Genomic DNA, 14263 nt, shown 5'->3' with positions numbered 1-14263 from the left:
CTCAACGCCTCATTCAAGACTGCAGTGCTCAGGCGGGCGAGGCTCTCTGACTAAATCAGTTAACTCTTCTGGTACCAGCGAGAGCCTCAGCCACTCTGAGGCTGGCTTAGCAGGCCTGAGCTGGGGAAGATAAAGAATGAGGTTCCTTGGCATTCAGTTCTCTGCTCGCTCGCATGTTTACCTTCTCTCCTAGTCTTGTAACGTTCACTCAAGATAAATATAGATGTTTTTCCTATTTTGAGTTGTGTCTTTCACGTATGAAGTATAATCTCATTTCCAGAGTATTCAGTATGTCCGCAGACTATCCTATGAATGTACACAAATTCCCAAAAAGCATTATTCATTATGCTAATTTTAAAAATTAAAGATAATCCTGAAAAGTATTTCTCTAGACATTTTTCACTAATGAAATATAACAGCCTTGAAAAGTTGTGGGAACATCCATATTTATACTGTTCATAAAGTAAAATCGATTTTATGGCCCAACTGTATTTTCATATAATTAAATTGTATATCAAGATAGTTGGGTTTATTATCGCTAAAATTATCTAAGATATGTTGAAGTCTGAAAAGTGCTTTGATGTTTCTAAATTTAACATGTGGATTATGATTTTTTGAATTTCCTTGTTGGATGTATATGTTGTCAGCGCCAGCCTTTTGCTCATGGCCACCTAGGGTCAGCTCCTGTGTCCTTCAAGTGAAACAGCTCTGCTGCTCCTTCTGGAAATAATTTTCTCTTCTTTCTTTGAATACCACTGCTGACTCATAGTGGAAGAGAATTACATTAAAAAGAGAATTCTGAAAGATATGCATGATCTCTGAATTTGGATTCTTTGGTAGAGACTAAAGGAATAATATCATTTCTGTTAAGCTTTATTGCGGGGAGAAATTGTCACACTCAATCTGTACTCCAGAGATCAGCGGCAATTAACTGCAGTGCATCTACAAATAGACTGAGCTGTGCACAGGCTCCGAGAGCTTACGCCCTGGCTGGCAGACCTCCCCCCTGGCGTGACCCCTTCTGTTCACTTTTCCTGGGCAGATTCGCTGAATTTCTCCAGATTTGTACCCTTGCTTTTTGTTGTTGTTTTTTTGTTTTTTAATGGGGGCTTGGTTTGCATGCAATTTCTGAGATAATCTACAGCACCATACTTTGGTGTCCCTGTAACTATGAACAGCACATAAAGTTAATTCAGGAGGCATTTTGTGGTTGTTACATGTGAACATAGGCACACGTAAGAATTCTTTAAGAAAAAGAAAAAGTGTTCATTTAAGAGTCAATAATTAGCATAATTAGCTGTTTACTGGGATGTTGGCTGGAGAACACTGAAGCAGACTGTCCCAAAGTATCACTCACGTCATAAAATAGTTTTTATTCTTTGCTGGATATCCACTTTCCTTTGTAATAGGTTATTCCAAAGTATTTTCTTAAATAATAATTTTTCATGATTGATCTTAAGAATAAAGGACCAGTAGCCTAATTTGTTTAAGGGAAAGGTAAAGAAAATGGATCCTTACAACTAGTAAAGTTCTGGAAACGGTCTTCATGCTATTAATTATAAGGTCAACACTAATAATTAATATTAATAAGTATCTTTAAGCTTCCAGCGATTTAACTGAGAGCTTTATAGTTATTAGTTTACCTCATCTTCTCAGCCAGACTCTTTAAACTGGTTTTTATTATTTCCACCTCACAGGTGATTAACTGAGCTTAGTCAGGTTGAGGAACCTGCTGCTGGAGCTAACGACAGGCAAGACACAGGATTTGTGATGCGGCTTCACTGCCCCATCCCTTTCTCTTATCCCCAGACTAATAATAAAGCATCGCATTGTCTGTCCTATGAACACTATTAATATCAAAAATGTAAGATAAATTGGTACATTTTTCCTTCATCTAAAATTTTCATATTAGCAGAAAAGACATATTGAGAGAGTTCACTTTTAGTTCACTTTTAAAAAATCTGAAAAGTTAGGTATACCAACCACTTTGATAGGTAGCATTTACTATTGGGAATGTTCGCTGCTCCCGTGGATGCCTTGAACACTTACTATTCTTTCAAACTCTTTAACTTGGATCTATTGGAAATTATTTTTTTTATAAAGTCATTTTTTTGTAAATGCCATTAATGTCATTATTATTATGTTTTAACAGCAAAAGACCCAAAACTATATCCATAGATGAAAATATGGAGCCAAGTCCTACAGGAGACTTTTACCCCTCTCCAAATTCACCAGCTGCTGGAAGCCGAACATGGCACGAAAGAGATCAAGGTGGGTGAGAAGACACCTCCAAGGGGCACCAGGGTGTCGAGCATTGCTTATTTCCCGTGTTCCTCATCACCCTTTCTGGGGTGCTCATATGGACTATTATACTGAAATAATTTCACTAAGATTCTTACCAAGATAATTTCACAACAGAAGTAGTCAAATGTTATCAAAGTTACAAAAATCCTGTAACAAAATTCATTATACCTTAATGTTCATACAAAATGGTCTTTCAGGGCCCGCAATCATGTTTGCAAACGACTTGGGCCTGTCAACACTGGGCCAAGAGTCTCGACAGAGTGTCAGGTTCAGACTCAGTGAGCTCCCATTGTTCTCTCCCCCCACCCCCAAGAACAAACTTCAGGCAGTTGGCAGGTATGAGAAGTCTCATTTAAAGGACAGCTGGCAGGTGGGAGAATTCTCACTTAAAGGAAGCTGTGGTTCCTCCTGGAAGTGGGTGGAGCACAGATAATAGTTGAAAGTGTCATGGAAGAGATCCTGTCTCAGTTAATCTAGTTGCTTCCTAGGTAGAGCTATGACTCAGTTCTAGGATAGTTGAGGAGAATAACTTTACGTAAGTACGATTTAGCTTTCTGAGTTCTCACATGGTCTTTATTCAGGAAATGCATCGGATCTCCTGTGTGTTTTTCTTCAATATCACATATTCATGCCTTTCTGCACAATAAGGAGATACTAAAAGCTTGGGAAAGACAAATCAACTAGTTACCACTTTTGTTGGTTTGTCTGTACATGTGTGCAAATACGTTTTTATAGTGGCACCATAAAACATATTTGTAAATTTCTTTTAAATCAGATGTGTATGTTTAAAAATGAAAAAGGGTTTTCAGCCTACTGGTTTTCAGCCCAGGGTGTAGTTTTTTTGTTTTTTGTTTTTTTTTATCTGTGAGCTTGGGTAGCTGTATGCAGAGAAATGTTAGCAGACTGTTGACCCTAACCCTAACCAATGCTACTTTCTTACCAGGATTTTATTCTTTCTACTCAGAAATTCATATTGAGTGACACAGGGTTTCTATGGGGATGAGGCCTTCATGGAGGAACTGGACTGGCAGTTGGGTTACCCTTCACATGTTGATATTTTTAAAAGACTTCTTTTAAAGAGATTTATTTATCTTTATGTTATGTGTATGAGCACTTAGCCTGTGTGTGTGTGTGTGTGTGTGTGTGGGCGGCATCTGGGTACCAGGTGCCTGTGGAGACTAAAGAGGCCATCAGATCCTCTGGAACCGGAGTTACACATAGTGTGATCTGCTTTCTGGGTACAAGTGCTCTAAACTGTGGTTCCATCTCTCTAGCCCCTCATTTAAATAATTCAACTAGTAAAGATACAGGGGCAGGGGACAGTTTGGAACATACCAAGGCTTGGGAGGCACTGAGGTGGGGAAGAAATGCCAGAATGGCCATTTGGGCTTTGAGATTGGTTCTACTGATGGGAAGGAAAGTGAGGGTATGACAGGTTCCTTTTACAGAAGGATTGGAAAATCAGTTGGAGACTTTGGGCTTTGCAACCCCCTCTCAATCTGTTCTTCAGGCGGTAGGAAAGTGTAATCACGATGCATTGTTTCATCCTTCTGCTTCATCTCCATCAGTCACCCCCCAGCGTTCTCAAGCAAAAACCACCTGTCCCTCATTTGACCACAGGCACACAATGTGCTTTTCACTCCTGCTGGCATCTGGACCTACTGCTTTGCTTGGGTTTGGGAGTGCCATGCCCAAGAACTTCTTAGAAGCCGTACCTTCGAAGGGTTCTTTCCTACCTCCTCATCTGGCAAGTTTGTTTATAACTTTAATGGTCTGTGATCCACTGACGAATTTCAGTCTAAATTAGTCCTTCCTGCTTTTGTGCCTTGGCAGCCAGTATTGCTCTTTCATTGTATTCATAATACGTAATTCTGTATTTATTTGTTGGAGGAGTTATTTAGATATATCTATACTTGGAAGGCAACAGTTTTGATCGTGGCTGTCATTAGCACCAAAGGCAACAGTGATGCCACAAGGCCACAGTTAATATTGGTCAGATAAGTGAGTCACTGATAGGCATCCAGCTTCATACGTGAAGGCAAGAAATACCAGAGCTATAGAAGTAAGAATAACAATAAAATCTACAGATCTTCATGCATTATTCCTTGTTTTACTGACATTGTCACTTTATTCTAAACAAAGCTCTATTTTCTCTGTCAAAAATTTTTTTCTGGGACAGATCCTATTGGTAGTAATAACAGCACTGAATACTTAAGGATGACTGTGTTGATTAAGTGTGGTGTTCTTTATTATAGAGTGTGTCACTTTGTAAGAACTGATCGTTTTCCTTCCAGCTCTTCAGGAAAGCCAATCTCACATCGTATTATAAAACATTTTTGAGAAGTAGAAGGGAAACTGTCACTCTCTCCCTTTGTAAAATCATTGCATTGTCTTGATGATTTTCTATTGTCAAGATGACTTAAAACTATCGGAGAAGGCTGTAAAAGCAAATTATAGTAAGAGTAAGGAGGACTGTTCGTTCTCATACGTTGCCTAAAAACACCTGTCACTTGAAACGCGAAGACCCTGAGGACTTTGTAAATGTGCACAATAAGCCGTTGAGGGAAGAAGACTCCAACCACAGTGAAAAAACTGAGGCCAGGACAGCACTGTCTTCACACGCTTGCTAAGCCCAACGTGAGGATTTTTCTTCTTAGAAAAAAACAATTAAATTTGCAAAATGAAATGCCTTGCTGCTGTTCTTGTCCATCTTCACTCCATTCTTGAGGCATCCTGATTTGTCATGAAGGCTAGTTCTGGAAGTGCTGGTACCTTCCGGTCATTCCTCACACAAAGCCCTGTGTGGTGCTCACTAACACTCGCTGGTTGATCATCAATTGGCAGGAATGCTAAAAATTCATTATTATTCCCTGGATATTTGCCTTAATCAATGATTATTAGCTGTCTATTAAAATCTCTTCTGGATAACTCTATCAAAGCTGAATTTTGAAATAGAAGATTAAAAGGTATGAAATTATGGACAGTATGCTTATAATGTTTTTTTATTCCAAAGTTAAAATAAATGATATAATGTTACCAAGGTATTATTCCTGTTTTATTTTAAAAAGAATTTATACGAAACATTCATACTAAATCTAGTTTTCATGTGATGACATATACCTGTATAGTTTTTAATAATTTATTACAAAACATTTTAATTTTGTGTTCTTTCCAGCACAAAGTTACTTTTTCCAATTATAAAAATTATAGTTTATAGCTTTGCAAAGGTAGACAAGACTATTTTTAAAGTAGGTAGTATTTAGTAGTGTTAAATAGTTGATAGAGGACTATATGATTTGTTTAAGTTTCTTGTCATGGATAGTGATAGAAATTAAATTTTTCGGTATCAATGTCAGGCAATGGTGGCATACACCTTTAATCCTAGCACTCTGGAGGCAAAGACAGGCAGAGCTCTCTGAGTTCAAGGCCAGCCTGGTCAACAGAGCACATTTCAGGAAAGCCAATGGCTACACAGAGAAACCCTGTCTTGAACCCTCCTCTCCCACAAAAAAGAAATTGTCAGTATCGAAGAAGAAAGTAATAGGGGACATGAGGAATATGGAGTAACCACTGTATTCCTTTCCTAAGGGCTGGAGCATTTCCTTTTCTTAGTCTCTTTTAGGCCTGAAACCTCTGACTGCCTCATTTTTCTTTTTTCTGGGGGTGGGGGCCATCCCGAAGATGCAGTCCAAGGCCTAGTACCCACAGTACAAGCAGTGTACCGCTGAGCTACAGCCTCACACTTAAGTATTTCTTTTTATTATTGTTTTATTTTTTCATTATTATTATTGTTATTTATTACAATTTATTCACTTTGTATCCCAAGGGTAGCCCCCTCCCTCATCTCCTCCCCGTCCTACACTCTGGTCTTTCTTTTGGATGCTTTTTATTTTTTAATCATTAAGATTTTAATGCTTAAGTTCATAAAACATGCAGGCTGGACATGTCTTTGATTCCAACATTTTACCCATGAAAACATCTCCCGATAACTTGTCTATATTTAATTACATTTCCCTGAGTCTACTGAGACACTTGATTCCTGGTAACTTCTCTAAAAAGGACTAAATGATCCCTCTAACACAAGATGAAAATTGATGCACATCATAGTTTTCCTCTACTTCAGGTCACTTTCATGAAGCTAAATTTGGTTGTATTCTGATGTCCAATAATGTCACAGACTGACTGGTTATTTACTTGGACATTTGTTTGTGTGCTTGTATGTTTGTGTGTGTTCTTGAGAGGCTGTCTCTGGCTCCCAAGTGTCAGGATTCAAGGTATGTGCCACAATGCCAGGCTGCTGTAACCTTCAAATAATAACCATCAAGGTCACCTTGCCCTTGCTATTTGAATACCCATGGAGTCGTCTAGGTCTAAATGTAAAAGTCAGGAGACTGTGATCCATCGCACACTTGTGGTACATAGTTGAGAATTTCTGAATGGAAAACTTACTGGCTTCTCAATCTGATTAATAATACGGTCACTTATAATTTTAGATAAAGTATAAACTTAAAAGGACTTACTATACAGCAAATTTTTATTAATTTTTATGTGTTTAGGATTGAGATAATGTGACTCATTAACATTTAGCAAACTCCTATCATATGATGAGAATTTTTATAGTAGGCACACAAATATGATTGATTAAGTCGCTAGCTCTGGATCTGCTGAACAAAATAATACTTATTATTTATGAAAAAAGGGCTTAACCAAAGATAAATAAGTAAAGCAGGTACAAGAGATTACCTTTATGCTGTGGAGCTAACTTACTTTTGAAGCACCATGAGCTATAAGCTTTCACACCAAATCAATAAGGTAGCATCTTAGAAAAGTTGGCACCACTTATATACTTATATGTAATTAGAATTAGTTAAAAATTTAAACTGAACTCGTAAGACTACCTAGACGTCATGTTCTGATTACAGCAAAGTTCTAGGAAATGCAATTATTAATTTTTTAAAAATATTCACCAGCAGAGGATGCAGCTCAGTCGTAGGTAGGATGCTGGCTGAGCACACACACACTCACGTGTACAACACATGCAGGTAAGTGGTGTCATATAAAAAAGCCTCTCCAGCAAGCCCTTCTTTTGCTCTGTCTCTAAGTTCCTGCCATTAACTTTGCAAATACTTCCCTCAGTGAAATAGTCTCCAGTGTGCTAGCCTTCAGTTTGCACTTTCTAGAGCTCTCTGAGGAGACAGTGTTAGATTTCAACAAATGAATTCAAGCAGAGGGCCTGCAGGAAGAGTGGGAACGAACGGGAGATGAATGTTCTCTCTCTCTCTCTCGAGCTAAATCAGGAAATCAGTGTGAGAACATGGAGTCAGGTAGCACGGGAGAGAACCAGATTCAAGACCAGTCCTGCTTAATGTGAGTTCAGGGATTGTTCACAGGTGTGCTAGTATCGGTGGTCAACTAAGTTTGGAAAGTAATAGCCTAACTCAATTTAAACTTTTTTTTTCTTTGCTGAGTGCATATGTGGAATATTTAATATACTGTTGTGTGCTGTTACTTTCCAGGAGAGGCTGCTGACTCGATTAGCATGCTTATTATGTGTGTGAATTCAGAGGCCTCCCTCCCCCACAGTGGGAGGAGCTAGGGGGAGCATTAAGTCCAAACTTTGGGAAAGTGCCAGAGCCCAAACTTCTGTTTGATGAAGGCTGGAATCTCAGGGTTTCTGTGAGCTTGGGAGCTAAGTGAAGCCACAGCTTTCACGCTTGGCTGGGTGGCTGTTCTCAGGGAGTCATTAACGTTAAGGGCGGTCCTGGAGAGGGCAGGGAGTGACCTGGCAGGCGAAACTTTCCGGCCGCTTTTGGGGACCCATTGACCACCTTCTTAGAGTTGGCATCACAAGAATCAAATAGCAAATCTTCAAATATCAGTTTCGTTTAACGTGAAAAATAAAAACAGAGGTAATAATCCTTTGGCGGGATGAGTATGTGTAGAAGCAGGTTTGAATTTAGTGTTTAAGGCCCCGTTTTAAATCTAACTTCTTCAGCTTCCTAGAAGTCTTGGTTTGTAGCTGAGCTCTTCCCCACCTCACCCTGTGCCACTGTGGTATCAGAAAGCCAGTCTCAGAGACCCCCACCAAGTGTGGATTATTCCTTTCAGCCACACTGCTGAGCTTGGGGGGTTAAAAAGAAAAAAGAAAAGAAAAAAGAAAAAAAAATCACATGACCATCTTCAAAAACAGAAAGGAGAACAGTAAATTGTTCCTGAAAGCTCTTGTTAAGAGTTCCTCTTGTTGCCTGCTAATTAACAGATATCTGTCTGCCTTTCATGTGCTTGAATGGAGACAGGCATGTTGGGTGGGGCAGGCTGTGTGCATGTTCCAAGGGGCTGTACTGGTTAATATGGAAAAGTTAAGCTCCCAGTTTCGTGCTCTGGAAACTTAATGATTTAAAAGCACCGATTTTGCAGAAAAACCTAATACATAATTAGTTCCAAATAATAACAGCTTTCTGTTTGATAACCTGATGAAGCAGATTAAAATTGGCACGTAGGAACCCCCAAAGCCCCCGAGCCCTGGAATGCTTCACAGCGTTCCATGGCATAATCAAACTTTTTGCTTTAAATCCTTTTACGTGTTGATTTACTGTTCAGGAGTGTTTTGGAGACATTTGGAAAGTCAGAGTTACTAGACTAGTGATAGCCCACACAGTGAGAGCTTGATTTTCTAGACTGATCACAAAGCGCTGGAACCCTCCTCATACATCATTCAAGAGAAGTGGAGTGGGTGTCTTGCCTCCAGCTCGCGGGCCCTCTTCAGGGAGAAGGGGACCCAGCCAGGTTCCCTCACAAGTCTCTCCAGGCAAATGGTTTTCCTGGAGAGCTTCCTCATTGATCCTGTTAGGCACCGTCGAACAAAAAAGAGAGAAGGGAAATAAACATGAATTTTCAGGGTTCTGAAAGAATTCCCAATTCTATGTAAAATATGTAAATATGTGTACATAAACCTCAGTTATTAATGATAGGATTAGATATTTTTTACTAAAAATGTTACAAGTATGATGAGTTTGGATGAATAATTGAGGAAAAAGGCTGGTGTGAAGCAGGTGACTGGGTACAATTTTTTAGAGATTTTCTGCTATGAAAAATATATAGAGAGAAATCTGAAGCTCATCTACATAATCCATTATCCTTGTAAACTGTTAATACTCTAGTTTTGTGTTTTCTATTTTCCAGCAGTTAAAAAATATTTTAAGTAATTCATACCATTTACTTATATATAGACTTCTAAGAGTTTCTTACAGGTTTAAAAACACATTTGCCATTATTAGTTTAACAAATACAGCTCCTTAATAATAACCCAATATCCACTCCAGGTTAAGACCTCATCCTATCTTGAAGATTATTTTTGAGTAAAAATTCTAACATTGCCGCTAGCCATGTTTTATTTATACTTTCAAATCTGTATTTATCCTTTACCAGATACCCTCCCCCTTCCTTTTATCATTAAAGAAACCATAAAAACTTAAAGTATATATATACTTTATGTATATATATATATAAATATATATAAATGACATATATAAGTGAGAAAGTCAAGGTTCTGTCTTTATTTGGACCTATCACTTATTGACTACTTAATAACTGTCAGATGCTGAGTTTATAATAGCTTTAAATCTCTTGAAAATCTCACCTCTGGTTCCAGTAAAGGCACCAGATTGGAAGGCCTGATTTTAATCCCCAAGCCCCACAGAGAAGAAGGAGGGAACTGCCTCCTGCACATTGTCCTCTGCTTCTGTAGGCTTGCGTACACTCTCCAAATAAATAGTACAAAAAAAATCTTATTAAAAGGCCCACCCTAAGGCTTAAACGTTGAATATTAACCATTGTGTCAGTGGTTGGAGTTTTTCCCATCTGTAGAAAAACAAACTTAGGTACGAAGGTTTCTGTGTGTCCAGTTTTAATTTTTAATTCAGTTTCAAATTTTAATTCAGTTGTAGTCGGAGAGTTTGGCAGCGTCAGTAGTCATGGCCTTTGAAAATCTTGAATCACTTCTAGAAATACTTCATGATGTCATAGCGGAAAATTCCACACCTGACTTAATGTTTTGGGTTGCAGTCTAAACATACACACACACTAAAAATATTGTAGAAAGCTGCCTTGAGGGTTAGTGTATAAAGTGTATATGCATAAATGAATTCATGTTTAGACTAGAATTGCATTCGAAGATACACCATTATATGTGTGCCAATATCCCAAATTCTGAAATTCCAAACCTCTGGCCCCAAGCATCTCACAGAAAGGACACTTGACTAAAAGTTTTAGTTTTAAGCTTTGAGTTATTGTGTTTAAATTTTTAAGCTTTCATTAATGTAGATAGTTTGAAAAATTCAAAAGTCTTTCATTTCTTACGTTAGCTTTTAAATGTTTACTTTAAATGTTCTCACTGAATAGCATAATAATTAGATTGTTTATGTGCTTGGAGGCACTGAATGTTTTGCCTTATACTTCAGGAATGCCCAAATCTCACAAATACGTGTCCCATCCTGTTCCATTCTGCTACAACCAATGATTGATAGAGATTGAGTTATTATACAGAACCTTGTTATGGGATCAGTGTCTTCTACTTTGAAAACAAATGACTCAGCCAGACAGCAACATTTATTTTCTCTAAGTGACTGGGGGCCTACCAATAGGAGACCATTATCCTGTGACAATATTCTGTTTCACTGACATTATCTCGAAAATGTAATTGGTCCATTACTAAATAGAGGTTTTGTTACTGATCAATTTCACGTGATTTCTAAAACCATTAGGATAATAAATATGCCATCCCAGTAATTTCGTTGACGGAATGTTTTTTCCTTCATTTACATTTGTTGGATGAAAAATATAGATTTAAACACTACAACTTATGCTAGCTTTGACTACTTTTCCACTGTAAGAGACAGGATTTATGTACAGCAATCATGTTTGCATTGAGCACCAAACGGATGACTTGAAAATTTTCATGGTTTTCTTTTCCACTTGCTAAACTATATCAAATCATAATTGTACCCAAACAATTAGTTCGCTTTCTCAGGTTTTATTTGAAGTCTGGTCCGGGTCATTTCTAGGACTTGGAGGCTTTCCTGTAACTCTACTAATGTAGCACATCTGTTAAACTGCCCTAACTTACCAGTGTGGAAGACAGCAGGATCCACAGTATAGGATCGCTAGGGTCTAGCAGTGTAAGTGTTTCTAAATGCGTGGCTGTTTCCCAGATGCCCACCTCCAAAAAGTCATCTGTAATCTTGTTAAATTAGAACACTTCCAGTATCTTCCTGACTTTTACAGTTAAGGTTACAGTATTGATTTTATTTTATATCCATGGCTCTCAAATGTTCAACACTAACAAGACCCCAAGGCTAGAACTTTCCCCCAGAGACTGCTGAATCTCAGCCACTTATTTATCTCTGCTGATGCTCAACAAGGGAAGAGAATGTACTCCGCGTCCTGCATATTTGTTTTGGTGGGTTTTTTCCCCTTTCAAATTATGTTTATGGATATTACTTGAGATCCTTTATAATTGTCTGTTAAATTGGCAATAGACAAAAGCAGTTTGAAGTGTTTTTAAAAAGCAATTTCATTTATCTGGTATTCATTCCTATAGCACTGTTCTTTATTATTCAAAAACTTTTTTTAAAAAAGCTGTTTCAGGAAGGTATTTTTGAGTTTCAAAGCAAATTCAGCTTTAGCTTCGCATTAGATATAGGTGTAGCCTAAATACCTTTTTTTTTTTTTTAATGGAGATTTGGTAAAGTACAGGCTTGTAGTGACAAGCTACTCCACTGTGCTTGGGTTAAAATATACAAGAGGCTTCAGCCATCACAAAGGGTTTCAAGTTGCTGAAGAATACAATAAGTACTGCACTCAAGTGTGAGTAGGATTGAATGGCTCAATACTTAAAGCAGGAATTATTTTATCTGGGACAAAGGATATCGTGCTCTTCCCCTTAAGAAAAACTGATTTTTTTTTTAATTGAAAACTCGTATTTAAATTGACATCTTACCCTTGTGATGCCATTTTTTTTTCTGGTTAATTTTAGAGTGTGAGATTACAGATATGCTTGTGAATAGATACAGGGATTCGTGGCAGAATAGATGCTGAGCACGGCACAGTCTTTGAATCATCTGGCATCATCATCAAACTACTGTAGTGGGATTAAGTCCATATGTCTTGTCATAGCATTCGGAGCATTTTGTTAACTTGGAGTGTGTAGGAAGTACTTACCCACATTTGCCACACTATTGTGAAATCTCAACATCTACAGGAGTCCTTAGACTCACATTCACATATTCCCTTTACTGGGTTTTCAGAGACACTTTAATAACTTTAACTTAGTTACCATTCCATTTAGCACTCCATCTTAGAACTTTATAGAGTAAGGCCTTTCCTTCTCATGTTGTGATGTTGGGCACACAACAGGATCCATAGTCGACACCTCAATATGGGAATTATGCATCAGTCTGTAGAGCTGCAAACATACTTCTAATATTTTTGGTAAAATATTTTTCTAAAGTACTGCTAGTACTTTGGTGAAAGTGATAGCTTTTTATAGGAAATTTAGGACGGCTTACTATAAAATACAAATAATAAAAATAATTGCCTCTAATTGTATCACACTGAGGTAAAATCTAGATTGACTTCTATTAATATTTGATTGAAAAGTACTAGTTCAGTTTCTATGGTTTTTGTTTGGTTTTGTTTTTCGAGACAGGGTTTCCTTGTGTAGTCTTGCCTATCTTTGTAGAGCAGGCTGGCCTCAAACTCAAAGAGATCTGCCTGCTTCTGCCTCCCTGAGTGCTGGGATTACAGGCATGCACCACCATGCCCAGCTTTAGTTTCTATGTAGTTTTAACTGCATTCTCTATATGTTTTAACATGAGTCATAGTTTTGCAAGGCTGAGCCTACATGAGATGTGATTTTGTTGTTGTTTTGTTCTGTTTTTCACTTGTAATATATTGGCAGCTGACCCTGTCATGCAGTTTTCAGTTTCCGCTTTAAGATGTCCTAACGATGCTACTCTTTGGATACATATAATATATATATATATATATGTGTGTGTGTGTGTGTGTGTGTGTGTGTGTGTGTGTGTGTATTTGATATATAATATGTATATATACATATATATACATATTTGTTGCCTTTTTTTCTTTTTGAGTTAGGATCAGTGTGTAACTGAGGATGGCCTTGAACTAATTCTACTTCCTAAGTGATAGGATTATCAGTGTGCACCACAATACCCAATTAATAACAACTCTTTAAGTTCCTGCTTGCTGGTGAATTTGTAAGCGATTTCTAAGTTCTCATCATTAGCTAATAAAGAATGAACACTACTTTATGGAAATCCTTGTAACTCTTTTAAACTCATTCCTCCCTGTTTTCACCATCCCTGGTCTTTAACAAACTGTAGCATCATAGCAAGTCATCAAGTCATCAATAAAGATCTTAAAGGAATAGATACATACATCTTACTGTGAAATACTGGATGCAGTTTCATGTCCTTTTCTAAGCCTTGTTGACAGAGAATCCAGAAAAGTCTTGATCAGTTTCCATTTATACTACCAGTGTGTAACTAGCTTATCTTTTTGATCACAGAAGAAATCCTGAAAATGCAGCAAGCAGCTCTGTGATTTTGATGTCCTGTGAAACGTGTTTATGAAACAGTTTCTTTGGTGTTTGACTCTACTCCTGCACCTTTTAAAATATCATCTGTATGTCATTTAAGCTGTCAGGGATTACAGCACATCTTTTCTTCCCATGACCTTGCCTACCTCCATTTTACTGTGAAAGAAATGGAGAAACTAGAAGAACACGTAAGGATTGTGCAGAGCTTTTAAGTAAGGACATAGCCCACTGTGTACTCTCTTTTCCCCACTCTCTCCCTCTCTCTCTGTCCTCCTTCCTAGCCCTCTCTTTCTCTCTTTCCTCTGTTCCCGCCCTTCTTCCACCCCTGTCCTTTCTTCATCC

At 37.9% G+C, this 14263-nt stretch overlaps 1 protein-coding gene across 8 annotated transcripts in view; it reads left to right on the top strand.

The window, feature by feature from the left end:
- Nucleotides 1-14263, top strand: part of Nfib (nuclear factor I B) — a 224547-nt gene that overhangs the window by 161833 nt on the left and 48451 nt on the right. For all 8 annotated transcript variants that reach the window (XM_060365777.1, XM_021649507.2, XM_060365778.1 and 5 more), the window contains one exon: nucleotides 2153-2271. In XM_060365777.1, coding sequence (XP_060221760.1) covers nucleotides 2153-2271 — 119 coding nt within the window. The remainder of the gene's footprint in view (nucleotides 1-2152; nucleotides 2272-14263) is intronic.

The sequence above is a fragment of the Meriones unguiculatus genome, chromosome 12, assembly GCF_030254825.1.
Source record: "Meriones unguiculatus strain TT.TT164.6M chromosome 12, Bangor_MerUng_6.1, whole genome shotgun sequence".
Lineage (NCBI taxonomy): Eukaryota > Metazoa > Chordata > Mammalia > Rodentia > Muridae > Meriones > Meriones unguiculatus.
The sequence above is the reverse complement of the archived record's forward strand: the minus strand, read 5'-3'. Positions and strand labels throughout refer to the sequence as shown.